This window comes from Antechinus flavipes, chromosome 2, assembly GCF_016432865.1.
Source record: "Antechinus flavipes isolate AdamAnt ecotype Samford, QLD, Australia chromosome 2, AdamAnt_v2, whole genome shotgun sequence".
In the NCBI taxonomy this organism is placed as follows: domain Eukaryota; kingdom Metazoa; phylum Chordata; class Mammalia; order Dasyuromorphia; family Dasyuridae; genus Antechinus; species Antechinus flavipes.
Genome location: NC_067399.1, coordinates 47,718,033 through 47,745,559, shown reverse-complemented (window position 1 = coordinate 47,745,559; position 27,527 = coordinate 47,718,033). Strand labels below are relative to the sequence as shown.

The window sequence follows — 27,527 nt, the reverse complement described above, 5'->3', positions numbered from 1 at the left end:
GAGATAGGCCATTGTCAGGCAAGATCAACGTGTCCAAATGTTTTCCTTAATTTAGGATTGTAGATTTAAAACTCTAAGAATCAAAAATTCTAAAATCTGTGGATTTTAAAACTCTGACTCTAGCTCAACCCCTTCATTTTACAGATGGGGAAAATAAGGCTAAAAGGAATTAGGTCCCTGCCTAAGTCAAGTGGAAAGATTACTAGAACCAAAATTCCAACCCTGATCCTCTGGTCCCCACTGCAGAGGATTCTATCATAAGGGATGGTTAGGGGGGAGAAGAGAAAGGATTTCTTTGGGGTAAGCCTGGAAATGGCAGTAATAAGGTAAAAAATATCAAGATCTTTAATTTTTTTTTAAGATTTAAAGATTCAAGATATAGTTCATAAAGTATGTTGTTTGATAGTGGATAGGGAGAACTCCCACGGGATAATAATAAGTATTTTATTTTAATATAGAACAAATAAATTCCATTCTACTTGATTGGTCCTATGAAAAATCTTACAACTTTTTGTTCTTATTTTACAAAGGTAGAAACAGGCTTGAGGCTACACAATATACTAGAAAGAACTCTGGATCTGGAGTCAGAGAACCTGAGTTTGAATCTCAACTTTGCCATTTACTGTCTGTGTGATTTTGACCAAATGTCTTAACCTCTCTGAGTCCCTGTTTCCTCATCTCCCACTGCTGCACTTATGAAAGTAAGGCCCCAAAATGATTGCCTTGCCCAGTGTTCTATAGCTAGCAAGGAAGGAAGCAGCCAGGACTAGATCCTGAATTTCCTAGTAATGCATTTTGACTGATCCACTGCCACAGAAAAAGAGATGATCAAAAAAGACAAGCCTTTAGTTCTTAGGTAACAAATACTTTAATGTAATGGATAAAAGCTATTTTCTTCTGCTTACAGTTGTTATTTGGCCTTTTTTAGACTCTTCATGAGCCCATTTGGGGTTTTCTTGGCTGAAATATTGAGATGCTTTGCCATTTCCTTCTCCAGCTCACTTGACAAATGAGGAAACTGAAACAAACAGGGTAAAGAGATCTGCCCAGGGTGACATGGTTAGTGAGCATCTAAGGCTAGATTTGAGTTCAGGAAGATGAGTACTCCTGATCCCAGGCTGCTGCACTGCTCACTTCGCCATCTCTACTTACAATGGGGACTGCTAAGTTATATACTATGACCACTGGTCCTCTCTCAGTTGGGTGTTCTTCACCCCCCACATACACACTATTCTTCATTAGAGTTTCTCCTGGTGTAAAGAAGCTGATCCTCCAATGAATCATGGGATTAATCTCAGGAAAGGACCCTTTAGATGTAACATTAAAAAGGGAGAGGGATACGGTATGACAGCTTCAATGGGATGAAAGTTTCAAGTGGAGATTTTCTTTTTGCACGATAAAGATATGAGCATAGTTGTGGTAGCAAGGGAAAAGCCAGTGTAAAAAGATTCACAAGACGAATTCCAAAATAAGTCAAGCCAGCAGGTATTTATTGAGGCTCCCAGTGTTGCGGGCACTATGTATACTCTGGGGATCCAAAGAAAGGTATGGAGTCCTGATTGGTGAAAGCCATACTATTGGGATGAATGCCATATTATTGAGCTGAAAGCCATTGTAAGGGGGAAGGAGTTAAAAGCTATTACAAAGACACTTTGCCCATCAAATAATCTTGTATATGTAAGGTAACTTACTCAAACTGACCAGCACATGGCCTTATGAGGTTCCTATTAAGTTGAAAACCATAACAAGGATATGGTAACCAGATGCAAACTATAGCAAGACCTAACAAGGACACTGCAAGCAGAATACAACCTTCACTGTGTTTATCACATAATCTTGAAGGTCTCACTCATCCAAGGGTGCTGTCATGTTACCCAAGCCCTAGCACCTAGGCCCAAAATTAGAACTGCTTATTGAGCATAATATAAATCCCTAATGACACATGTGATGACACTTTGCAGCTCCTCCTCCCTTTGTTCTATAATTACCATGAAATTCATGTTTCTTTTTTTTTCTCTTAGAGCAAATTTCTAGTAAATGATTAATGGAAGACACGGGCACAATGCAAGTGTTTAAGAGCTTACTGTTTTCAATCTAAATATGTAGTCATTCAATATTCCAAATGATTGGGTGAACTGGCGCTTGGGCTGATCATTTGTCTGCTACTTGGATGTATATGTTTGTACAAAATAAGGGACCTTAAGGGTTTCAAAATAATGTAGGAATAATTCGGAACTAAGTACTTAAATGCCCTCCCAAGTTTTTTTTTAAATTATAACTGGAGTAAAGTCAGCCTCTTATAAGTAAATTCATTTGTGTAACTATTGAGCCTGGAAGTGGAAAGTCTCTATCTGCAAGAGTGTTATTATCTATGCTTTCATGTATGAGTGAATCTTCAATAGCACCTGATCCTCCTAAAGAAATTGGGATCAGAATAGAAAAATTTGAGAAAGCAACAAGATTAGATGATCCTATAGGTCAAATGTTAGTGATTTTAATGGGACATGTAAAGACCTAACTTTGAGATCCAGTTCCCAGGTACCTGCTATTAAAGGGAAAGGAGACAATTATGTGAACAAAAGGGAAATATAAGAGGTGAAGGACCAAATTTTAAAATTAAAAATTAAAAATAAAAAAAAGATCTTAAGAAAATTTAGTTTAAAATCTAGAGTAAAAGAAGATAAAATTATGGAAAACAACCATCTATAAAATAGATGGAATTAAAATATCTAAGATATCTAAATAATGATAAAGATCTCTCAGTATTGTGAAACAAAGGAAATTAGACAGAGGACCCTGTGAATTTCTATACAAGAATGGAACTGTAGTAGAATGGTCCCACATGGCTTAAGAGGGGAAAAGAACCTTGAAAGACAAAATAAAAGGGAATAAATAGAAAAATTTAGGGCCTTCACAGTCAAAATAATTAGGAAAACAGAAAAATCTGAATCCATTATGGTGAGTTTTTCCAAAGAAGCAAAAGAGAGACCAATTGATTAAGAATGAATATATATTTGAGTGAAGAATAATTTAGAAAAAATCACCTAAGAAAAACAATAACATTAAATTTATACATAATCACCATACAAGCTAAATACAAGATGTGTAAAAAAGAACTGAGGGATCATAAACCTCTGAAAAGAGTATGACAAATACCATAATGCAAGAAAGAATACAAGAATTCTACGTAGAATTTCTCAATATAAAAAAGAAAGCACCAATAAATGAATCCACAGAATCACTTCCAAGAAAACAAATAAACAAACCAACCTATCCTGTATGTGGCATTTAAATTAAGTAATCCATTTCTGAGGGCAAGTAACAAATTCTACAAACAACCAAAAGACCTTCCGACCTACAGAAAATGAAATTCAAATACTCTGTATCAATTAAAAACCACAGAAGGGAATGGAATATTATATTCTGAAAAACAAAGGAGCCAAAGATACAAATCAAAATGACATGGTGTAAACCTGAATCTAATTATCAATGAAAAAAGGATGGATGTTGAATAAAACAGAAACATTTGAGAGTGAGGGAGAGAGTCTGAAAATCCTGAATCACAAATACAGTGAAACTTAAAAGTCATAGCTCCTGTTGAATAGAAGGTTAGAATCTACTATCGTGTTTACATAAATCAGGTAAATACCTTGGAGGTTTTGAAACACAAATGGTTTGATGATAAATTAAGAAAAAACTCATGTGATTAAACTTTTTTTAATTTTAAAATACATTCACAATGTTCTGCTCTATATAAATTCCAACTCTCATTCTGCAACAATAAAAAGTTTACTTAATCTCACCTTATAGGTAAACTCCAAGTAATGAAAATAATTAGGAACTACATCAGGATCAGTCAACTTAATATAGAAAAGAAAACACCATGGGACAATCTTAGATCCCACTAAAGTGAAGAATTCAAATACAAAGAGTAACTAGGAGCTTTTAAGTGCCACTGAACTTTCGTCTTAGCTCAATCCCCAAAAATATATGAGGGGAGAGCCCTGAAGAGGCAGGTCAAGAAGACTAAAAATTAAAAGTTTATTAGATAAATTATTAGGAGAAAATGAGTTTTGGGGTGTCCTATTTCTTGGCTTTGATCTGGTTGTCAGTTGGGATGCTTTTGCCAAAGTGGTGGCCAACAGAAAGCCCATCTTTCTTCTTTGCTTGTTCTTCCTGCACTTCTTTTTTTAGCAAGAATCCCGCCTGGAAGTTCAGATCAAAGTAGCTGCTTGGAGCAAAGGACAGCGGCTTCTCTTCCCAGATGGTTGCCAAGCGCTTCTTCCATTTGTCCAGAATCTGAAGCCGTTCGTCGGCTGGAGTGTGTCCGATGCTGTAGACGAGCTGAGGCTCCAAGACTTGGAAACCACAGAAGTACAGAATGCCGCTCTAGAATACAGAAGACATGGAGGTGAGTCAGAGAATGCATGGGAAAGTACGCAGCTTTCCAGAACGCGTGTAACTGAGCTGCCCTGAGAAACAACCCAGGAAATCACGGCTAGTTAGAGCCTGGCTTCCACTGGCGGATACTGACTGACCGACCCCAACGACTCGGTGCCCCCGACACAAGGTGATGAGTTGCAGAGCCAAGCTTCCCTGGGAAGGGATTTCCTTACTGTGAGTTCCCTAGACCAGTGAAATGATGGGGTCAGTCCAGGAGAATGGAATCTAAAGAGACAGACAGAAGAGAGAGACACAGAGAGACATAGAGAAACAGAGAGGCAGAGACTCCGAAAGAGACAAATGGGGAGAGACACACATAGAGACAGAGAGACACACAGAGATAGAGAGAGAAAGACAGAAGGAAATAGAGAAGCAGAGACACAGAAAGAGACAAATGGGGAGAGACACACATAAGAGACAGAGAGACAGAGACCAAGAGAGATAGAAGAAAATAGAGGAACAGAGACACAGAAAGAGACAAATGGGGAGAGACACACAGAGGCAGAGAGAAAGACAGAAGGAAATAGAGAAGCAGAGACACAGAAAGAGACAGAGACAGGGAGAAAGATAGAGACAGAGACAGAAATAGAGATAGAGACAGAGAGATAGAAGCAGAGACACAGAAAGAGACAGAAATGGGGAAAAGAGAGGCATACACAGAGACAGAGACTGAGAGAGGAACAGAAAGATAAAGAGAGATGGAGAGGCAGAAACAAAAAGAGACGGAAGTGGGGAAAGAGGAACACAGAGAGATAGAGAGACAGCCACAGAAAGATAGAGCACTAAGACTGAGACTGAGAGAAACAGAAAAGATAGAACTAAAGAGGCAGAGACATAGACAGAAACACAGAGAAAAAAACAGACACAGGGATAGACAAACACACCCAGATATTAGGGAAAAGAAAAAAGAGGAGAGGAAGAGACAGAAACAACGAGACAGAGAAAGAGAGATTGGGTCGGAGATAAAGAACTGAACTTCAGATTTAATTGGGATAGGGAATTTCTAGTGAGAAAATACCCTCTAAGAAAGCAAAGTTGCCCTGTTCACACTTGAGTCCATGAAGAGTTGAAAGTCTTGGCCAATTACATAGCATGTGCCATCACTGCTAGACCTTGAGCAAAAAGAGATCAAAGAAATAGAAAAAGAAACTTTATGCACCAACTACTTATAGCAACTGTTTTCGTAGTCCGGGCCCAGTGAGAGATTTTTCTGAGATCCCTCTCTGGATACTCAACCTGCCAAATGACTGGAGAAGCTACAAAAGCTGGGGGATATTGTACGACAGAAGAGAGCCGCTCCTTTGGCTCCTTGGGAAGCCCAGGGAAGCACCCAACCCCAGGCATCCCAAGGGGCATTTCATGGTGATCACCCAAAATAACAACCATTTGTGTTCTGAGAGGGCCACAAGGTTGACACTTCTCTTAAGAAAGATGGCGGCTTGCTTCGCTCATGGTTTTGGAGGGAGGCAGAGACATTGGCGCGGATAGCAGAATCCGTTAAGAAGGTTGCGGGTGGTGCAGAGGAAGTGAGCAAGAAGGATTTCCACTGGTCAAAAGCGCTTTGGGGAATGAGAACCGCCCCATTTCTGACTTTGGGTCTGGGGGCAGGCATCTGGACCTGTAACTTCATCTTCAGAGGGATGGAAAAGCCATCCACGAGGATCCCCTGGCATCTCTAACTTCCCTTGTCTGGAGCTCTGACAAGCTAGCGTAAGCACTTATCGTTTTCAAAGCTGACATCCCGCTTCAGACACCTACACACGGGACAAAATGGCTTAGCGTTCCTCAGCCTCCATTTCTTCATCTGCAAAATGGGGGATAATCTCAGCCATCTCATGGGGTTGTGGTGAGATGATGCACACAAAGTACTCTGCAGAGCTTAGAATGCCACGGCAGTTCTCACTGCATTCGTCAGAGGCGGCTTTGGAAACCTCTCCAAGGTCAGCCCTGACTCTGCTTCCCCTCAGAAGGTTACATGGTCAGAGTCGTCAGAAGGCCATGAAGAGGAAATGGGGTCTTTGTACAAGGAGATCAGGGAAGACACACAACTGGCATTGAAGGGGTTGTTGGTGAAGGAAGGAGTGAATGCCCCACGCCGGGAGTTCTCTGTGATGTCCCCTGCCACATGTCACTCTGCCTCTCCACAACAGAGCTTCCAGAGAAGGTTCATTTATTAACCCAAAATACACTGAAAATAAGGTACCTGGATTGGCCAGAGAAGGACGTTCATGTCTCCATGGACGCCGAGCAGCGAATACATGGAGCCAGCCCCTCCAGTGGTGAGGGAGAGCACGGCCTTCTTGTTCTGGGGAAGAAAAACTTCATTACTCTCCAGACCTCAGAGAGGCGATGCTGGTGATGACAGGAGATTAATGAGGTAGCTCCTGGGAAATGACTGCATCATCCTGCCCTATGGGCTGTTTATACAGCTCCATGCTGGGGCACCTCCACCCTACTGAGTGAGGATGACTCTGCAGAAATGGTGACAGAGGAAATGGAAAACAGGGGGGATGAGGATGGAGAGGGGACGGTTCCATTTGTGGGAAGGTGACAGTTGAGGGCAAGAATGTTGTTTGGCGAGTGAATGCCAGAGGAAAAGGAAGCCCTCAATCTTAAATTAATGGAGGCTGCTACCTCCAATGACAATACTACAAAATGAATAAGATCTAAAACAGTGCTCTCTAAAGTAGGGTGACTTTCTAATTGGTTTCCCCTCTCCAATTAATATCCCCAAAGGTCTAAGTTACTCTCCTACTCAATCAACATCAGCGACTCCCTATGGACTGTAGAATCAAATATTACTTCACTTTTATTTAGTCCTTTTAAAAATTTCCTTGGTTATATAAAGTTTTATAATACACATAATTTATACATTTAATAATATAACATACATGTAATAACATATATAATTTACACATTTAATTAGGTAAATTACTTATACAACATATAATGTGAATATAATGATGAGCATTATATACATATAAATATCTTCATATATGTATAAATAATACATGTCATATCACAGGCATATTTATGCATGTCAGATATATCATATATCATGTGATATGAATTTATGCACCCCTAAATTTTTAATGATGAGGTACTTTATAAAAAACTTTTTCCAGAGTTGCAGGGCAATTATGTCTTTATGCTTGTTTCTCTAAGACCCCATGGGGTAAAAAGGAAACTGGGGACAAAAACATTTGAGATAATGTCTACTACACTATAAGATCCAGAGGGTGAGGAGCTATATCTTATCTAAACTCTATGTCTCCTCTACTATGTGCCCAATATTATTCACACATTCAGACATTTAGTAGGTATCTATTCAATAAATGTTGAATGGATGTATTTATTCTCTTAATAAATGTTTGTTAAGTGCATAAATGAGTCAATCAACGAAACATTTACAAAGTACTGACTGTATATTAGGAACTATGCCAAGAAATGGAGATGGAAAGGCAAAAATGAAACAGCCCTTGTTCTTGCAGAGCTTCTGTTGTGCTGAGGGACGCAACGTATACATGTATAGGAAGCTATAGAATAAATAAAAATTCAGGATAAGGGAGTTAAGACCAATCAAGAGTAGTTCAGACCAGAGGAGATAAGGTCCTGATACAAGATCGTGACTGTGTGAATTAAAAAAAAAATGATTTAGCAACATGTTGAATATGTGGGACAAGGACAAATAAGAAGCTGGGGATGACTCTGAGGTCCCAGCGGTCAAGTATTTACAATTTTAACTTGGTAAGTGCCTTTTTGAGGAGAAGAGCTTTCTCTGGCTTGCCCTTGTATGCCCAGGGGCTGGCCATCCATGAACAGAGGCTGTGGTTGAAGTGTGCTGAGGGCCTGGCTAGCCCATGCTCTCCGCCTACCCGTAGGTTTACCAAAGCCCACTAAGTGCTTAAGTAATTACTGTGTATTGGATTGAATTGAAATATGTGCCCAGTGTACACCATGTTGCTGATCAGGATAAAGTCTTGAGGCTGTCTTAATTAAATGACTCAGACTCTAGAATCTGGTCTTGAGGACCCATCTTGGTCATTAAGGAAAAGAAACCACATGATAATTTTGTAATGGCCTCTGACCAGTCCCCAAAAAACCATTTCGATAATAGGAACCTTGGACCTAGAGATACTTAAAATTGATGACAAAGGAGAATATAGATTTTCTTCTCTTACATTGTTTGCAACCCGAAGGATAAATATCACATTATCTGAAAGTGGCTACACATGCAGAAATATGTTCCCTTTATCTCCTGTTTTTTCTCTCCTCCTGCCTAATTTCCAGCACTTTCTAATTATCTTCCCAAAGATACAGGAGTTGATTCTGATCCCTGATGAGTTTTGAAACCAGACTATAGCTGAAATCCAAACTTCTACAAGAAAACCAGCCCTAGCCACCTACCTTAAAGGGTCCCTTGTCATACATGGTTGCATATGAATATGCAAATTCTCCAATGAAAACTCTTTCAAACCAACCCTTTAGGATAGCAGGCAGCCCAAACCACTGCATTGGAAACTGAAAGACAAAAGGGAAGAAGAAATTGGTTAGTAGGTTTTTGGTGGTGCTTTGGATTGTTTTTTTCTTTTTGGCTAAGTAATAGTAATGGTTTAGAGCTGCAAAGGACCTTAGAGATCATCCAGTGGTTCTCAAAGTATGGTCTAGAGAATTCTGGGGATCTCTAAAACCCTTTTAGAAGGTCTACAAATTCAAAAATATTTTTTATTTCCAATATGGTAAATGTCTATAAATATAACCCAGATAAACAAAAACGCTTTGGAGAATCCTAAATAATTTTTAATAGGAAAAAGATACTGAAAATAAAAGTTTAAAAACCACTGATCTACACCAACTGCCTAGTAAATGTCAGAGGCAGGATTTGAGTGTAGATTTTTTTTTATTCTGGAAAAAGGCAGCTGGGAGGTTCCACTGACTGCACTTAAAGGGTCTCAGGTCAAATTCAGTCTCTGATCAGTGTGACCTGAGGAAACCACCTCATCTGTCTGAGCCTCAGGTATCTATATCTGTAACATAAAGGTACAGAATGGATGTTCTCTGAGATTCCTTCCATATTTAGAACTATGACTCCCGGCCTGGAACCCATAACACTCCCCAGTGCCAGATTAAAATGTAATTGGGAGGGGCAACTAGGTGGCGCTATAATGGATACTCCCTGGAATCAGGAGGACCTGAATTCCAAAGAGATCTCAGATACTTAGCACTTACAGCTGAGTGACCTGGGGCAAGTAACTTAACTCCAATTGCCTCATTAAAAAAAATTAAATTAAATGTAATTGGGAAATGTTTAACAAAAACAAAATAAAAATATAGTATAGCATAGACGATGTGAATTTGAGATTTCTTTAAGTTAATATGCTAGAATCTATTTCTATATGAGTCTGACATCTCTCTGTTCTACATTTATGCTGCATTAGGGATGTTGCTGGGGCGGGGGATTTCCCAACTTCTGCAGAGTAACTTGCCTTCTACGGCCTCGTAGAGTCCTTTCTTTTTTGACTGGAATAAACCACTTTTTTTTAACTAGCAGAAAGAAATAAAGCAAACTGTTGGTCACATTATCATTCCCATTATTGTCCAGGGATTGAAATGGGTGGGTGTGAATGACTATGCCCAAGATTTGCTAAAGTATCCCCTTTGATGGCAAATTGAGGTAGAAATGGTTAAGGTAGAATTTTACTTGCATATATTATGCCCCAGTTAATATTTTCCCAGGCTTAGAGCTACAGGAATAAATATGATGATTGGAAGGCACCTCCTCCTTATAAACCACAGGCTCTCACCGACTCCAGCAAACAGAAATGCTCACAAAGTAAGCCACTCAATTGGCTTGGGGCTGGCTATGGCATTTCTTCGTGAAAGAAAATCTTTGTAGCAGGCTGTTTGGTTTCTAATCCTTATTGAACTATGACATAATTGAGTAAAGAACAAAATACACAGCCAATCGTGGCTGACTCTGTGGCTCCAGTTGGGGCATTCTTGGCAGAGATACTGGCGTGGTTGGCCATTTCCACTAGCTCATTTTATAGTCGAGGAAACTGAGGCAGACAGGGTGAAGTGACTTGCCCAGGGTCACACAGTCAGTGTCTGAGGAAGCATTTGAATATAGATCTCTTTGATTCTGGGACCATAGTGTATTCTCTATGCACTATGGCACCACCTGGCTGCTCTGGAGTCAAAAATAAATGTCCTCATTTATCCTACATGAATGTAGGAATGGAGTAGGACAAATATGATAAATACAGAGAAGCCCAGGAAAACTTAACATGAACTGAAGAAGAGTGAAATGAGCAGGGCCAAGAGAACAACATACTCAATGACTACAACAAGGCAAATGGAAGGAACAATCTCCACCACAAAACATCTCAAAATGAATGTTGCAAAATTGCAAAGAGCATTTGGGTCTGAAGAAGATGCATGAAAAGACATCTTGCCCCACTCTTTTGCAGAGAAAGAGCTTTCCAAACATGGAGCACTGCATAAATTGTCTATATTTTTAAAAGTCTTCATCAGTTTTGCTGGATTCCCTCCTCTCCCTTTTTTTTTCTTTTTCTTTTCTCCTTTTAAAAAAAATATAAAGGATGTTCTCTGAGAAGGAAAGGAAGTAGACTACAGGGAGAAATTTAGGTAATGTAAAAACAAAAGATATCGGTAAAAGTTTATTTCTTTAAAAATAGATGATGGGGAAAGTACTTGTACTTTAGGAAACATCTGTCAACTTTTGGACTTGATCAAATAGTGTATACCCACCAAAGAGACGGCTCAGGCAGCTTGGGGTCAGGAATGGCTCTTGTTAGGGATGGGGGGGGTCTGATGCTGAAAATTTATAATTTGTAGATGTCATTAGTGTTTTTTAATGAGTCCAGCTCAGTTAAATTCAGCTATTAATATTATTAATAACATATCTAAAGATCAACCAGTCTTTGGCAATGTACCTCAGATTAAATCCAATGTGAAACATTTTTTTAAATGACTAATATCTAGCATTTACATCATGCCTTAAGGTTTACAGCATATTTTACAAATATGATCTCACTTTATCCTCCCAACTAGTCTGGCAGTTATGCAATTATGTCCCATTTTATAGATGAGGAAACTGAGGCAAACTCATTCATGGTCACAAGCTAATAATAGTGAAAGAAAATGAATAAATAAATAGCTAATAATAGTCTCTAGGTCTAGGACTTTATCCATTGTACCATCCTTCAGAATGTTTTATCTTTTCTGTACCTTGAAAGTGCTTAACATCATATTATGTCAGTAAGGAAAAACCAATCCATGCATAGTAGGGGGAAACCACAAACCAAAACAACTTTTTTCTTAGAAAAATAGGTTTCCTGTAAGCCTAATGTTTTCTGAGCTCTCTGATGGTTGAAATGAAGGTTGCTTCTAAAAATTATTTAATATATTCAGACTTGCAAGATGCAACTCCAAACTTGTCAACTCATGTTTAGAACAAACTTTTGGTTCCCTGGGAGAATTTTTCAAGTAGTCACCCAGACACTATTGTAGACAATAACTGAGATCTAGACATAAATAGGAGGAAAAGGGTTAGTTAACTGTTAGGCAGCATCACCACAACATTAGGAAATGATGGAAAATCTGGAGGGCAAAATCACATTGTTGTTCATTCTTCATTCCAGAAAAGAACCAATGATGTCAGGGAGTTGATGCCATGGACATACAAGTGAACTGGATTTAAGTGAAGGAGAACTGTACAAAGTCACCAGCCTCTTTCTCTTTTGACTTCAATGGCCAGATATAGATCAAGATGACTGAAGATGGCCCTAGAAGCAGGGGGAAACCCTGGCCTTTTTAAACTAAGGTTTTCCCCAGGTCTCAGTTGGTTTGAAGCAACACCCGTTCAGTGATTTAAGGTTAGAGAAGAAATGAAACTAAAGATGGACTAGTTTGACTACTCAAAAAATAAAATAAAATAAAATAAAACCAGGAAGGAACAACCTTCAGAGTCTTTGGCTAGAACAAAAACAATTGCTTTTTGCATTCACTCTGAGCCATCAAAACCCCAAATAATGATTAAGAGAGGCTTGGGATGGGACTGGATTATTGGCTGATCAGTGAGAGCCAGAATGATTATAGGTTAAAGGCAGAATCAGGTAGCTCCATTTTTATCAAAGCCTAATTTTTCAGAGCTCTATTTCAAGAAATCACAAATGAAAACCACATAAGACAAAAGAATTAATTGTCCCAATTTAAAAACAAAACAAAACAAACAAACAACGATAGAAAAATAGACTAGTAGAAAAAGCTTCTGAGCAGTCCAAAATGTCTTGTGGGAGACTTGGGCCTAAAAGCTACCATGGCAACCTTGGCGACTCTGAACAAAGTGGATTAATCAAATGAAGAAGGGTGGACTGCCAGCTCAGTATGAGTCAGCAATGTGAGACGGCAGCCAGAAAAGCCAGTGAAATGTTGGACCACTGGAATAAAGAAACCCTCACAGAATCTGTTTCTTCTTTGAAGATGCATCTCAAGCACCATCTTCTCCTTGTAGCCTTTCCTTGCTTTCCTAAACAAAATGATATTTGACTATTTTGTCTACATGTGTATTTATTTATTTTACATTTATTCTGAATAAGTTCTATGATTTGATGTTTCTCTCTTTGGAATATAAGCACATTGTAAGCAGGAATTATTTAATTCTTTGTATTTGCATCTCCAGAGACAAGCACCGTACCTAGCACATACTAGGACACTTAATACTCTGAGCTGATCAGAGCCAATCTGGAGTACTATGTTCAATTATGATCCCCACAGTTTAGAAGGAACATTGATAAGATGGAAACTTGTGGTAGTAGAATAACCAGGATACTGAAGGATATTATTAAATCTATATATTTAAGGATAATCTGAAGGAATCTGTAATATTTAAACTGAAGAAGAGTTAGCTGTCTTTGACTATTCAAAGTGTTATCACATAGAAAGGCAATTTAACCTTGTTCTATTTTTGCCCCAAAGGCCTCAAATCCATCAGTGAAGAAGATCTAACTGAAATATATGAAACCTTCCCCTACTGGAATGGGTGAATGAGAGCAATTTGTTCTGAGGTCTATGAAGATGGCTTAGAGCCACAGACAGGCCCTCACAGTCATTTTGACTTTTGTCCTAAGATTGGACTTTAATGCCCCAACTCTGTCTCACTTAAATCCAATTCATGTGCAAGTCAAGACATCACCCCATGATGTCACTGGTATTTTTTGAAAACAAAGGACAAACAACAATAACAATTTAGTCCCAAGGCGAACATGAATGAATGGAACTTCCAAAGAAACAAATTGAAACTTGAGATCAGGAAAAATTTCCCAATCATTAAGACCCATTTCCAAGTCAAACAGGCTCTTTCGATGGAGGTTTTCAGGGAGGATGCCCATTTGTGGGATGTTATGAAGAAGATCCTTGCTTAGATCTGAGTTAAACTGAGTGGCCAACACCCAGATCTCTTCCAACCCTGATATTCTGTGATTCTGTGGAGACTGACCATGTAGCATGGATGTATGTAGTAGGCTTCAGAGCAAGGCAAAGAAGGAGAAGGCAGTGGTCTCCTGCAGTCTGCTATATGGTTAAAAGACCTGGAAATGCCTTAGAAAGCATTAATCTTCCAGAAAAGATCAAATAACATATTTGAAGAAATGCTTAGCAGTGTGTAACACATAGTAGGTGCTCAAATAAATTCCCCTCCCTTTTCTGAAGAAGTTTTGCCAATGTCTTCTCTGGTCTATTCTCAATCTCAAAAAGCAAAACTAGACCAATAACGTGCAGTCATTGAGTATAGTCTTGTTAGCCCAAAGGACAGATTTATGGCTGGGCCACAATTAGTTTGTTCTCCCAGCTCTAGCAGGAGGCAAGACTTCAGGGAGAAGTATTATGAAGACCTACTGAAAGAAAGCAGCCTGTTGATGCAACAGAATGGAGTCAGGAAGGCTCATTTTCCCGAGTTCAAATCTGGCTTCAGACACTTACTAGCTGTGGGATCCTGTTTGTCTCAGTTTATATACATATGTTATACCTGTAGATACATCTCTAGATAATGTATGTTATATATTATGTGTGTATTTTTTGGACATGATCAATGTGGGAATTTATTTAGCATGATTATATGTTTATAACAAGGGTTTTTAGTTTTTTTGCTTTCTCAATGTGGGAAAGATTTTGGAATGAAGGCATATAAAGAGCACCAGCCATGAAGTCAGGAGGACCTCAGTTCAAATCTGGCCTCAGACACTTAGCACTTCTTGGCTGTGTGACCCTGGGCAACTCACTTAACCCCAACTGCCTCAGCAAAAAACAAATAAAAACCATGAATAAAAAATAGGTTGCCAACCACAAAATTATACGATGATCAATTCTGATGGCTGTGGCTCTCTTCAACAAGATGATTCAAACCAGATCCAATTTTTCAGTAATGAAGAGAGCCATCTACACCCAGAGAGAGGACAGTGAGAACTGAATGTGGATCACAACATAGTATTTTTACTTTTTCTGTTATTGTTTGCTTGCATTTTTGTTTTCCTTCTCAGGTGTTTTTTTTCTTTCTAGATCTGATTTTTCTTGTGCAGCAAAATAACTATATAAATATGTATACATATATTGGATATAACATATATTTTAACATATTTAACATTTTGGGGACTTCCTGCCATCTGGGGAGGGGGCGGGGGGAAGGAGGGGAAAATTTGGAACAGAAGTTTTTGCAAGGGTCAATGTTGAAAAATTGCCTATGCATATGTTTTGTCAATAAAAACCTATAATAATAATTTAAAAAAATAGGTTGCCAGAAGGTTTTTAATCTGCTTCAGTGAATGGAATTTTCATGCCAGAAGTTCCCTGCTCATACCAAAAAAAAAAAAAAAAAAAACCAAAAAACCCCTCAAGTTATCTACTAAATTACACTATCTTAGGGCAGCTAGATAGTGCAGTCATCCTCAGACACTTAGTAGCTGTGTGAACCAGACCACGTCACTTAACCAATAAAATGAACTGGAAAAGACAATGGCAAACCACTTCAATATCTTTGCCAAGAACACCCCAAATGGGGTCATGAAGAGCTAGACACAGTTGAAATGACTGAACAACAACACATATACTACCTCACCTACGTGCTTCCCAGAGTTTTTGGGAACATCCAATGAAGATGGGACATGTTACTGAAACCTTCAAAGGATTATACAAATATCAGCAGTTTTGATTACATGATCACATTTAACTTGAAATCACTTATATATTTACAACCCCATTCTCCCCTCACAAAGGTGCTCTGAGGTAGATGAGGGAGGTGGGATTGGTTCCATTTTATAGAAGAAGAGCCTGAAGAAAGATGGAATGGGGCTTGCTGAAGATCATACAGATAATGAAAAACAAGCTTGACATTAACGAGAGATGCCAGTCATACCGCTTCCCCTCCCCGAGTCCGATACCTGAAATATCACAAGATCTGCATCTTTCACCTTCTTCTGTTCAGCGACAATATCTGAGCTCAGCCGCCCCTCCTTATAAGCCTGAACAGATTCGACTGGGTACTTAAAGTTGTCAGGGTCCTTTAGATCACCTGAAGAAGGAAGGAAGAGGGGAATGAGAAACAGGTGCCATCCTGGAAATAGCACTGGGTCCAGAGAACCCGGCCCAAGGAGAACAGGAGATCAAGTACCTGTGATGTCCTTCCTGGAGATCAATGGATTAAAATTCAAGGCATACAGGTCCGACACTGTCACGTGCCAGCCCTGCTTCTTTAGAGCCTCCTCAGCAGCTTCTTTCATGGCATAGTTGAAGGATGTCTTCTCCGAGTGAGCCAGAACTATCAGTGCTCTCTTGGCTGTAAGGGACATCACAGGAAACAGAAATAATGAGTGGCGAGGCTGTATGTTGTCACCTTGTTTATTTAACTTATATGTAGGTACAGCATAGAAATGCCAGACTAGATGAATCAAAAGCTAGAGTTCAGGCTGTTTGGAAAAATATCAACAATCTCGGATGTGCAGATACTATCATGCTAATGGTACAAAGTGAAGAAGAAATAAGAAGCTTGTTGATGAGGGTCTAAAAGGAGAGTGTAAAAGCTGGCTTGAAACTTAACATCCAAAAAACTATGATAGTGGCAACTGGTCCCATCAATTCCTGGCAAATAGAGGGAAAAGAAATGGAAGCAGTGTCAGATTTTATGTTCTTGGGTTCCAGGATCACTGCGGATGGTGACTATAGCCATGAAATTAAAAGACATTTATTCTTTAGAAGGAAAGCCATGGCAAATCTAGACAGTGTACTAAAAAGCAGAGACATCACCTTGCTGATAAAAGTTTGTCTACTCAAAGTCTTTGTTTTTCCAATAACAATTTATGGCTGTGAGAGTTGGAAAGCTAAGTGCTGCAGAATCAATGCCTTCAAATTATGATCCAGAAGATAATTCTCAGAGTCTCTTGGACATCAAGGAGATCAAATCAGTTAATATTTAGAGAAATTAATTCAGCTTATTCATTGGGAGGTCAAATACTGAAGCTGAAAATGAAATACGTTAGCCATGTAATGAGAAGATGGGAAAAGACTGAGAAAAGATCATTGGTAAAGATCCTAATGTTGGGAAAGATGGAAAGCAAAAAGAGAAAGAGATGGCAGAGGTTGGGATGGTTAAATCATGGAAACAGTAAACATGAACTTGAACAGAGACAGTGGAGGAGAGAAGGGTTCTCTGAGGTCAGGAAGAGTTGAACACAACTCAATGACTGAACAATGGCAATACAATATGAAAAATCTTGAAGAGAATTTCAGATAATCTGCTTGGGTTACAGGATCATAGATTTAAAGTTGGGAGAAACCTTAGAAACCAGACTTTATCTCTTATTTTACAGATGAGGAAATGAGATCCACTAAGAAGTGATGTGCTCTGGGTCACACAACTAATCAGTCAGTGACTAGGGCAGCATTTGAATTCAAATCTCAGAGGTTCCAAGTTCAGCATTCCCTCCACTGAATTTTAAAAGCATTTAAGTTCAGAGGATTTTAAAATTCCTTTAACAAAAACACAGGGGGACAAAAGAAGGAAGGGCAAGACTTAGGAAAGGGAAATTGTCTTTGACTGCCAAAATGATCTGCAACTCCCTCTCCAGCTCACCTTCTTTAATCTAGCAAATATAGAGGAAATGCAGGAATGTTATGCCTAGTAGCTATTTATTTTCATAATGGTCATGTTTAGAGTTTCTTGCAAAGGGATGAACAGTTATTGTTCTTTATTCCACTGGCTTATTTTTATTCTTTAATAATAAATCTTCCAAAATATATTCTATATTGCAAAAGGAAAATAAAATAGGATTTCCCCTGCTCATTGACTAAAGTAGAAACAGGTAGACCCATTATTGGCCAGAAAGAAAAAGAAGAGACAAGTCATTGTTCAAATTATTTAATCATTTCATTTGAGCTTAAATCTTGTTTCTGAATTTCTCTGATTCTGTTTCTCTGTCTCTGTGTGTGCATATGCATGTGTATGTGTGTGTCAAAGTAAAGTAATATCCAGAAATAATGAGCATTAATAGTTGCTGGGGAGGGGAGGATCAGAAAAGATTTCTTGTTGAAACAAGTACTCAAATGAACCTCTGAAAGAAGCTGGGGATTCTAATAAGGTAGGTAAGGAAGAAACACATTCAAGAAACGCAGGATCATTTTATCTATTTTTAAACTGTGGGTCTCAGCGCCATATGGGGTTAGGTTACTGAATGTGGGAGACAATGAAATTATGATTTATTATCAGTATATGTTTGATTTGTATACCTATTTTATATACCTGTATACCTGGGGTCACATAAAAATTCCTAGGGCAAAAAGGGGTTGCAAGAAGAAAGAGTTTAATAAGCCCTGTCTTAAGAGTCTCCAGTCAGTCAATATGCATTTATTACATTCCTATTATATACTAAGCACTAGAGATTCAAAAAAAAAGTCCCTGGTCTCACAGTCTAATGGGAGAAATATGTAAACTCCTATGAACAAACAAGATACATACAGGGTAAAAGGGAAGCAATTAATAGAAGGAATTGGACCGATAGGAAAAGGTTTTAGCTGGAACTTAAAGGAAGCCAGGAAACAGAAATGAGAAGGGACATCATTTCAAGCATGGGAGACAGCCAATGAAAATGGCCAGAGTAGGGAGATGGAGTCTTGTTCAAGGAACGATAAAGAGCTCAGTACCCCTGATCATAGATGGTTTCCGGGAGAAAGGGGTAAGAAGACTGGCAGTTAGGAGGCTGTGAAGGGAACATGATTTTATATTTGATTTGGAGGAGACAGGGAGCCACTGGAGTTTACTAAATGGGAGTGGTAGGTGACATGGGCTGATCTGTGCTTTGGGAAGATTAATGTGACAGCTGAGTGAAAGACAGACTGGATGGGGAAAGACTTGAGGCAAGGAGACCAATCAGCAGATTACTGCAATTGTTCCAGAAATGTTAAAAGTAAAATCGAGGAGACTTGGCAATGGCTGGATGTGGAAAGTGAGGGAGAGTGTAGGGAATTGAGGATGGCACCTAGGGCTCAAGTCTTCATGATTGGGAGGAGGATGGGGGCCTGGACAGTAAGAGGGAAGTTAAAGAGAAGGGAGGGCTGGAGCAGTGGTCAACAGGAAGTCAATGAATTCAGTTTGGGGCTTGTTGAGTTTAAGATGTCTACAGGATCCCCAAACCAGGAAATTGCCACAACCCCAGAGCAGCAGCAGGAAGATGAGGAAGAGGCAACTGACCCACAAAATTAGCAGAGCAATCATTAACAAAAACATTTGGTACTGGTAAAGAAATAAGCAATACCTGAAACAACTGGTAAATGGTTGAACAAATGGTGATGTGAATATTATGTCAAATTGGGCAGAAAAAGAAACGTGAGGAACATGAGAAGACGGATGTGAGCTAAACAGAGCCAGAAGAATGAGGCAAATGATGACTACTAATGATGAAGATGACCAAAAAAATTGATACAAAGGAAGCCAAACTGAAAACCTGCAATAAACAATCTTGTCTCAACAGGTCAGAGGATGGTATCATTCATTAATGCCTTGGAGATAGAATGTCTCATATATTAGTCACTATATAAGTAATTTATTTTTGATCACTTTTCTTTATTATAAGGATCCAGGAGTCCAGGATCACACAATAGATCAAAAGCAGAATCTGAACCCAGATCTTTTTACTACATAAATTTTTTAAGCTTTCGCCAAAACAAAATAAACATAGGTAGAATAAAAAACTGTGGGTGGAAGGAGGAAGATCTTTCCATCAAACATTTTAGATAAAAGTTTGATATACGAGAAATAAAGGGAACTGATAAAAAAAAAATTTAGGGCAATGATTCAAACCAGTTCCACTTGTGCAGTGATGAAGAGAACCATTGGAATAGAGTGTGGAACACAACGTAGCATTCTCACTCTCTCTGTTGTTATTTGCTTGCATATTTTCCCTTTTTCTTCCTTCTTGATCTGATTTTTCTTGCGCAACCAGATAACTGTATAAATATGTGTACACATATTGGATCTAACATGTATTTCAACATATTTAACATGTATTGGACTACCTGCCAGATAGGGGAGTGGATGGGGAAAAGAAGGGGAAAATTTGCAACAAAAGGTTATGCAAGGGTCAATGTTGGAAAAATTATCCATGCATATACGCTGTAAATAAAAAGCTTTAATAAAAATATATATATATGTGTATACACACACACACATACACACACACACACACACAAATATATATATATATATAGGGTAAAGAATTATTCCCCAGTACATAAATGGGCGAAGGACACAGTTTTCAAAAGAAGAAATGTAAGATATCAATATTCTTATCTTTAATCCCTCCAAACCACTGCTAATTAAAAAACAAACCCAAAAAAACCTCTTTGAGGGGTTGAACTCAAGACTGCTAAGGTCTTCCAGTTCTACAATTCTTGACTTTACATGAGAAGCAGAGAAGGGAGCTCTCCAAGTTTCTTTCAGTCAGGGAAGACTAAATAAAGACTTAGGGCTGCTGTCCATTCCCTTAATCCTTTATGTTGAAAAGTTAAAATTGCATTCCAATAGAGTTGTGTTGGAGAGAGCCATCTGCACCCAGAGAGAGGACAGAGGGAACACAATATAGTCTTCTCCCGCTTTTTGATGTTATTTGCTTGCTTTTTTTTCCTCTCATTTTTTCCCCCTTTTTGATCAGATTTTTCGTGTGCAGCATGATAATTGTGGAAATATGTATAGAAGAATTGCACATGTTTAACACATATGGGATTACTTGCGGTCTAAGGAAGAGGATGGGGGAAGGGAAAGAGAAAAAATATTTGGGTCACAAGGTTTTGCATTTGGATCACAAGATTTTTCAAGAGCGAATGCTGAAAACTATGCGTGTATTTTGAAAACAAAAAGAAAAGAGAAAGAAAAGTTACGGAGGCCAGTGTGACAGACTTAACCCATGCCAGGCTGGAGGGGAGGGCGGAGGGGAAGGGCCCGGTCTCCCTGGGCACACTTTGGGGAAGGACTGGCCCCTTCCAAGTCTGAACCCACACAAGGGAGCAGCTGTCCTGGGCAGGACCGGGTAGGGACGGGAGGATAGGGAGTCACTCACCAGCCATCGCTCCTGCAGGGCGGGGCGAAGATAGCGTCTAGAGACCCTCCGATTGGCCAAAGGAGCAGGGGCCAGACGGGCTGGGCGGAGAGCGGAGTCTGCACTTGGAAGCTGGCAGCGGAGGCAGGCCCTTTATAGTGGCGCTCCTGGGGCCAGCCCGAAGAGAGAGAGCGGCCACGGGGAGGAGCCGGAGGCTGCCCAGCGAATTCGCGACTCTTTCGTGGGCGGGGTTACTGAGGGACAGAGAGGGGAGGAAGGGGAGAGGGAGGAAAAAAAGGAAGGAAGGGGGAAAAGGATGAAGAGGGGGGAAAAGGGAAGGGGGACAAGAGAGGAAGGGGAAAGGGACAGAGAGGGGAAAAAGAAAAGAGAGGAGAGAGAAAGGGGAAAGGGACAGAGAGGGGGAAGAGAAGAGAGGAGAGGAAGGGGAAAGGGACAGAGAGGGGGAAAGAAAAGCAAGAAGAGGAAAGAGGAAGGGGTAAGGGACAGAGAGAGGGGAAAAAGAGAGGAGAGAGAGAAAGGGGAAACGGACAGAGAGGGGGAAAGAGAAGAGAGGAGAGGAAGGGGAAAGGGACAGAGAGAAGAAAAAGAGAAGAAGAGAAAAGAGGAAGGGGAGAGGGACAGAGAGAGGGGAAAGAGAAGAAGAGAAGAAAGGAAGGGGAAAGGGACAGAGAGGGGGAAAGAGAAGGAAGAAGAGGAGAGAGGAAGGGGAAAGGGACAGAGAGGGGAAAAAGAAAAGAGGAGAGAGAAAGGGGAAAGGGACAGAGAGAAGGAAAAAGAGAAGAAGAGAAGAGAGGAAGGGGAAAGGGACAGAGAGAGGGGGAAAGGGAAAAAAAGGGGGAAAGAGAAGGGAAGAAAAGAGGAAGGGGAAAGGGACAGAGAGAAGGAAAAAGAGAAGAAGAGAAAAGAGGAAAGGGAGAGGGACAGAGAGGGGGCAAGAGAAGAGAGGAGAGGAAGGGGAAAGGGACAGAGAGAGGGGAAAGAGAAGAAGAGAAGAAAGGAAGGGGAAAGGGACAGAGAGGGGGAAAGAGAAGAGAGAGAGGAAGGGGAAAGGGACAGAGAGGGGGAAAGAAAAGCAAGAAGAGGAAAGAGGAAGGGGTAAGGGACAGAGAGAGGGGGAAAAGAGAGGAGAGAGAGAAAGGGGAAACGGACAGAGAGGGGGAAGAGAAGAGAGGAGAGGAAGGGGAAAGGGACAGAGGGGGGAAAGAAAAGCAAGAGAGGAAAGAGGAAGGGGTAAGGGACAGAGAGAGGGGAAAAGAGAGGAGAGAGAGAAAGGGGAAAGGGACAGAGAGGGGGAAAGAGAAGAGAGGAGAGGAAGGGGAAAGGGACAGAGGGGGGAAAGAAAAGCAAGAAGAGGAAAGAGGAAGGGGTAAGGGACAGAGAGAGGGGGAAAAGAGAGGAGAGAGAGAAGGGGAAACGGACAGAGAGGGGGAAAGAGAGAGAGGAGAGGAAGGGGAAAGGGACAGAGAGAAGGAAAAAGAGAAGAGAAAAGAGGAAGGGGAGAGGGACAGAAAGAGGGGAAAAGAGAGGAGAGAGAGAAAGGGGAAACGGACAGAGAGGGGGAAAGAGAAGAGAGGAGAGGAAGGGGAAAGGGACAGAGAGAAGGAAAAAGAGAAGAGAAAAGAGGAAGGGGAGAGGGACAGAAAGAGGGGAAAGAGAAGAGAAGAAAGGAAGGGGAAAGGGACAGAGAGGGGGAAAGAGAGGAAGAAGAGGAGAGAGGAAGGGGAAAGGGACAGAGAGGGGAAAAAGAAAAGAGGAGAGAGAAAGGGGAAAGGGACAGAGAGAAGGAAAAAGAGAAGAAGAGAAGAGAGGAAGGGGAAAGGGACAGAGAGAGGGGGAAAGGGAAAAAGAAGGGAAAAAGAGAAGGAAGAAAAGAGGAAAGGGAAAGGGACAGAGAGAGGGGGAAAAGAGAAGAAAAGAAAAGAGGAAGGGGAAAGGGACAGAGGGGGAAAGAGAAGAGAGGAGAGGAAGGGGAAAGGGACTGAGAGAGGGGAAAAAGAGAAGAAGAGAAGAGAGGAGAGAAGGGGAAAGGGACAGAGAGAGAGAAGGAAGGGGAAAGAGAGAAGAGAAAAGAGGAAGGAGAAAGGGACAGAGAGCGGGAAGAGAAGAGAGGAGAGGAAGAGGAAAGGGACTGAGAGAGGGGAAAAAGAGAAGAAGAGAAAAGAGGAAGGGGAAAGGGACAGAGGGGGAAAAGAGAAGGAAGAAGAGGAGAAAGGAAGGGGAAAGGGACAGAGAGAAGGGAAAAGAAGAGAGGGGAGAAGGAAGGGGAAAGGGACAGAGAGAGAGAAGGAAGGGAAAGAGAGAACTATTGTATTAGCTGTGTGTGTATATGGTTTAGCTGGCAGGTGGGGATTGGGTATGCATGATCTTGGCAGTTGGATGGATAATCCTAGATTAGCTGAGGGTGTCCGTGGATGGCAGCAGGGTCCATTGGTTGGGGTGGGTTAGCAGGGTCGGGGATAGTGTCTTTCTAGGTTGGAATGACATCATCTCCTGAAAGGACCAAACTGTGACCTTAAGGAAGGTTCAGTACAATGGAGCCCTCCATGACAGTGTCCTCTGGGGCTTCTTTGGTGCCCTAGGGTGAGGGGGGAAGTGCCCTGTATCCTCAGCCTCCCAAATTGTCACTTCGGAAAGGAAAGGAAGATAACTGTCTGTTGCTTTTGCCAAATTTCTTTTTATTGTTTTTCTCCCTTTCTTTTCAATGTTTTACTACACAAAGATGGCTCTCTGGGGAAAGGGTGGAGGAAGGGATGTTTTCTGGGAAATGACCGAGCTTTATAACAAAGGCTAAGATGAGATTTTAAAAAGCAAATAGAGAGATTTCTTTTAATTCTCTGAGTCTTGTTTTCTGCTGAGTCACAATGACTGACACTGAAACCAAAGCTCAGGGTAAGCAAGAAAACTGTCCCAGCAGAGGAGCTCTAGGCTGGCTGACTAAGGCAGCCCCTTTTAATGTGGTTTGGGCAGAGCTCTTTGGCCTGGAATCAAATTCAAAGATGGATAGAATTTGACTCATTCTGTTCTCCCCCCTCATTGTGCTCTATCCCGAGCTCCCCAATTCCATTTCACCTGGGCAGGAACATAGAGCAACCCCTTTGCCTTCACGGACTGCTAAGAATGGTGGGAACACAAGGCAGATGAGGTGATCCTGGAGTGATAAGACTAAGAGATCTATGAAAGTTAGAAAGCCACAGAACTCAGAATGTGAAAGGAATCTATAGAGGGCTGTCCTGGGAGCAAGAGATAATGATGAACTGTAGGGATTGGTTCAACACAATTTTAAATTTTGCTAAATCAGTGACTGAAATGTCCTAACCCTTTGACCATTGGGAGGGCAGTACCCCAAGAAGATCAGTGACAAAAAGAAAGGCTCCATTCCCATAAATAAAAATCTTCACGGCACTATTTTTATAGTACCAAAGAACTGGAAACAAAATAGATACTCAAAATAGATACTACTTTTCTCTAGGGGTAATCCTGAAAATCCTTGTGGCTCCTAGTACTATCACTCCTAAACTTCCCATTATTGGTCAACCACCTGAACTCTATTAGCTTTTACAAATGGTACATACTGAGAAAGTATCACGCTAATAGTATTTACAAAAGAGTCCCTCCAAATGAGGAGTGTATTCTCTCCTTGTATGTACGAGGTCCCTGGGGAGAGTAGGCTCAGGTTTAAAGTTCAATGGTAGAGAGTTCCACTTAAGACCAAAGGACACACTCCTGCCTCTTAGTTCTAGGAGTCCTTTCTCTCCTTTTCCTGAGACTTTATGAAGTTCCCCATAAGTATAGCTTTCCACTGGTGTCTGAGAATTAGTGACTTCCTAGGTCTAGAGAGCTAATATTTCTCTCAATTTGTCTTTGTAAGATCTCAGAAAAAAAGGGTAAAATGTACGCACAGCACATTTTTAAAATTTAATCTGCATTATTAACATTTTCTCCATTATTTTCTTAAGTCTAGACAATCAACAAAACAATAAATCGAGGCACACCTAAAATGGTTGGACCATGTCCCAGTTCCACCAAGAATGGGAGAGTGGGTCTATCTCCTCATCACCCCTCCAACATTCACTGAATCTCTCAACATTCAATGAAAATCTCTCAGATTTTCATGGAGTTAAGGTAAAGTCTCAGAATTCTTCTTACTTATATTTCATTTACATTTAGAGACTTGGACGTGTTTTAATTGGGCCATTTCTAGTTCCTGGTTTTTCTTTTGAAAACCATTCATACCTTTTGGTTACTTCTCTAATTAGATATGGTTTGGGGAATTACATATTAGTGTCACTTTCCTGTGTATTTTACATGACAAATCAGTAGTTGTTAATGCGATAATCTTTCTACTTTGCTATTTTCCCTTCTATGTTTTCTTCATAGGTTTTATTTGTGAAAAAACTAAAAAAAAAAAAAAAATTAACAGGGGCAGCTAGTTGGTGTAGTGGATAGAACATCAGGCCTAAAGTCAGGCCTCAGATACTTAACACTTCCTGGCTGTGTGACCCTGGGAAAGTCACTTAATCCCAATTGCTTCAGCAAAAAAAAAAAAGAAAGAAAGAAAGAAAGAAAGAGAGAGAGAGAGAGACAGAGAGAGAGAAAGAGAGAGACAGAGAGACACAGAGAGAGAGAAAGAGAGAGAAGAAAAAAATAACATAATCAAAATGATCTGTCTTACAATTATTTATGGAAAGTTGGAGAATGAAGCAGAGAACTTTTTCCAAAGCCTCTTCTGATTTTCCAAGATAGCCATCTCTTCATTCCCTACTGCATACACTCTTTTGGACTGGACTCCATCCTTCTTATATGCTTTCCCTTCTTCTTTTTTCTTTCCAACTTCTTTTCTGTGTTGACTTCCTCCATTCGATTGTAAGCTCCTTATTATGCCCAAAGGGATATCAAACTATACCAGCAGTGTCACAAATGGGTTTGTATCCCAAAGAAATCATAAAGGAGGGGAAAGGACCCACAAGTGCAAAAATGTTTGTGGCAGCTCTTTTTGTGATGGCAAGGAATTGGAAATTGAGGGGAATGGCTAAGTTATGATATATGAAAGTAATGGAATATTATTATTTGTTAAGAAATGGTGAGCAGGCTCATTTCAGAAAAGCCTGGAAAGACTTACATGAATGGATGCTGAGTAAAATCAGCCAAACTAAGAGGGCATTGTACACAGTTACAGCAAGATTATATGATGATCAACTGTGATGGACTTGGCTTTTCTCAGAAATGCAGCGATTCAAGACAGTTCCAATAGACTTGGGATGGAAAATGCCATCTGCAGCCAGAGAAAAAACTATGGACACTGAATATGGTCACTTTTTTTTGCTTTTTCTTTCTCATGTTTTTTGACCTTTTGGTCTGATTTTTCTTGTACAACAAGACAAATATAAAAATATGTTTAAAATGATTATACATAATTAATCTATATCAGATTACTTTCTATCTTGGAGAGGGAAGAGTGAGTGAAAGAGGGAGAAAAAGTTGAAACACAAAGTTTTACAAAAATGAATGTTGGAAACTATTTTTATGTGTATTTGAAAAATAAAATACTATTGAGGGGGAAAAAGAAGATCATAAGCTCTCTAAGGACTGTAGAATGTCTTTCTTTTTTGTATTTATATCTTCTGTGTGTTGTTTTAGCTTATTAAGGGTAGCAAGACTGGGTGACAGATGCTGATACTTGATCATGTCTTTCTAAGTATTTAGCAGGTGCTAAATTTTGCAACCTATAGTATTATCTTCCACAATTTCTACCATTTCTTTACAAAACCTTTATCAACCAATAATTCTGAGCTTCTTAAAAGGAAAAAAAAATTTCCCTTCTGAAAGATGCTAGATCTTGTTTTCTCCCTTTTTTATTTAGGAAGAGGACCTTACCATGGTATCAGATGCAGTAACCGTGTGGTTTGTCTCCAAAGAATTCTTGGAGTCAGCACTTGGAGAATATGTGAGTTTTACTAATCTAGTGAAAAAATGTGATGTTAATGTTTTTGCAGATAATAGAAAGCATAAATAATTTTGCTTAGAATAAAGTTTACTTAACCCAGAATACAAAATGTATTGGAAAAACCATTTCTGGTCCTGCAGAGCTGGGATTTACGGTACTCTGGTCTCCACCCTAGGGTTAGTAGGGGGCCTCACTTGTTCTAGGCTCAGGCATGTGGTTGAACCAGTTTAGTCTTGGGGGATCCTGCCTCTTTGAAGAGGGACTCAGTTTTTCCCCACACTCATTGACTCATTAAATCCCCACCTTGAAATCAGAGGAAAAAGGTATGTAAAGTTCCAAAAAAAAAAAAAAGAAAATTGAAATGTACTCAATGTACAATAAGTATAGGATGGGCAGTTTATCTGTATATACATAAAAAAGATACAAAGTCATTTATTCTTAACACCCCTCTTTTCTCTCTTCTGACACTGTCACTACCCTGGACTCGACCCTTATCATTTCATGCCTTTACTATGCCA

The 27,527-nt window shown here is 40.0% G+C and overlaps 1 protein-coding gene across 1 annotated transcript; it reads right to left on the bottom strand.

Annotated features, from left to right (window-relative positions):
- Positions 1–2,992: 2,992 nt before the first annotated feature.
- Positions 2,993–21,183, bottom strand: NQO1 (NAD(P)H quinone dehydrogenase 1). The gene is made up of 6 exons (XM_051974705.1): positions 21,066–21,183; positions 16,130–16,294; positions 15,900–16,030; positions 8,851–8,964; positions 6,647–6,748; positions 2,993–4,389 (listed from the first exon to the last, which is right to left on the bottom strand). The coding sequence occupies exons 1-6, from the start codon at positions 21,070–21,072 to the stop codon at positions 4,084–4,086; spliced, it is 825 nt and encodes a 274-aa protein (XP_051830665.1). The 5' UTR covers positions 21,073–21,183; the 3' UTR covers positions 2,993–4,083.
- Between the last annotated feature and the right edge of the window lie 6,344 nt (positions 21,184–27,527).

Excerpts from the sequence above, each read along its gene's own strand:
- NQO1 (XM_051974705.1), bottom strand. Across the intron at positions 6,749-8,850 it reads ATGACAAGGGACCCTTTAAG|AACAAGAAGGCCGTGCTCTC; the intron begins GTAGGTGGCTAG and ends TTTCTTCCCCAG. Across the intron at positions 4,390-6,646 it reads TCCTTCTCTGGCCAATCCAG|AGCGGCATTCTGTACTTCTG; the intron begins GTACCTTATTTT and ends TCTGTATTCTAG.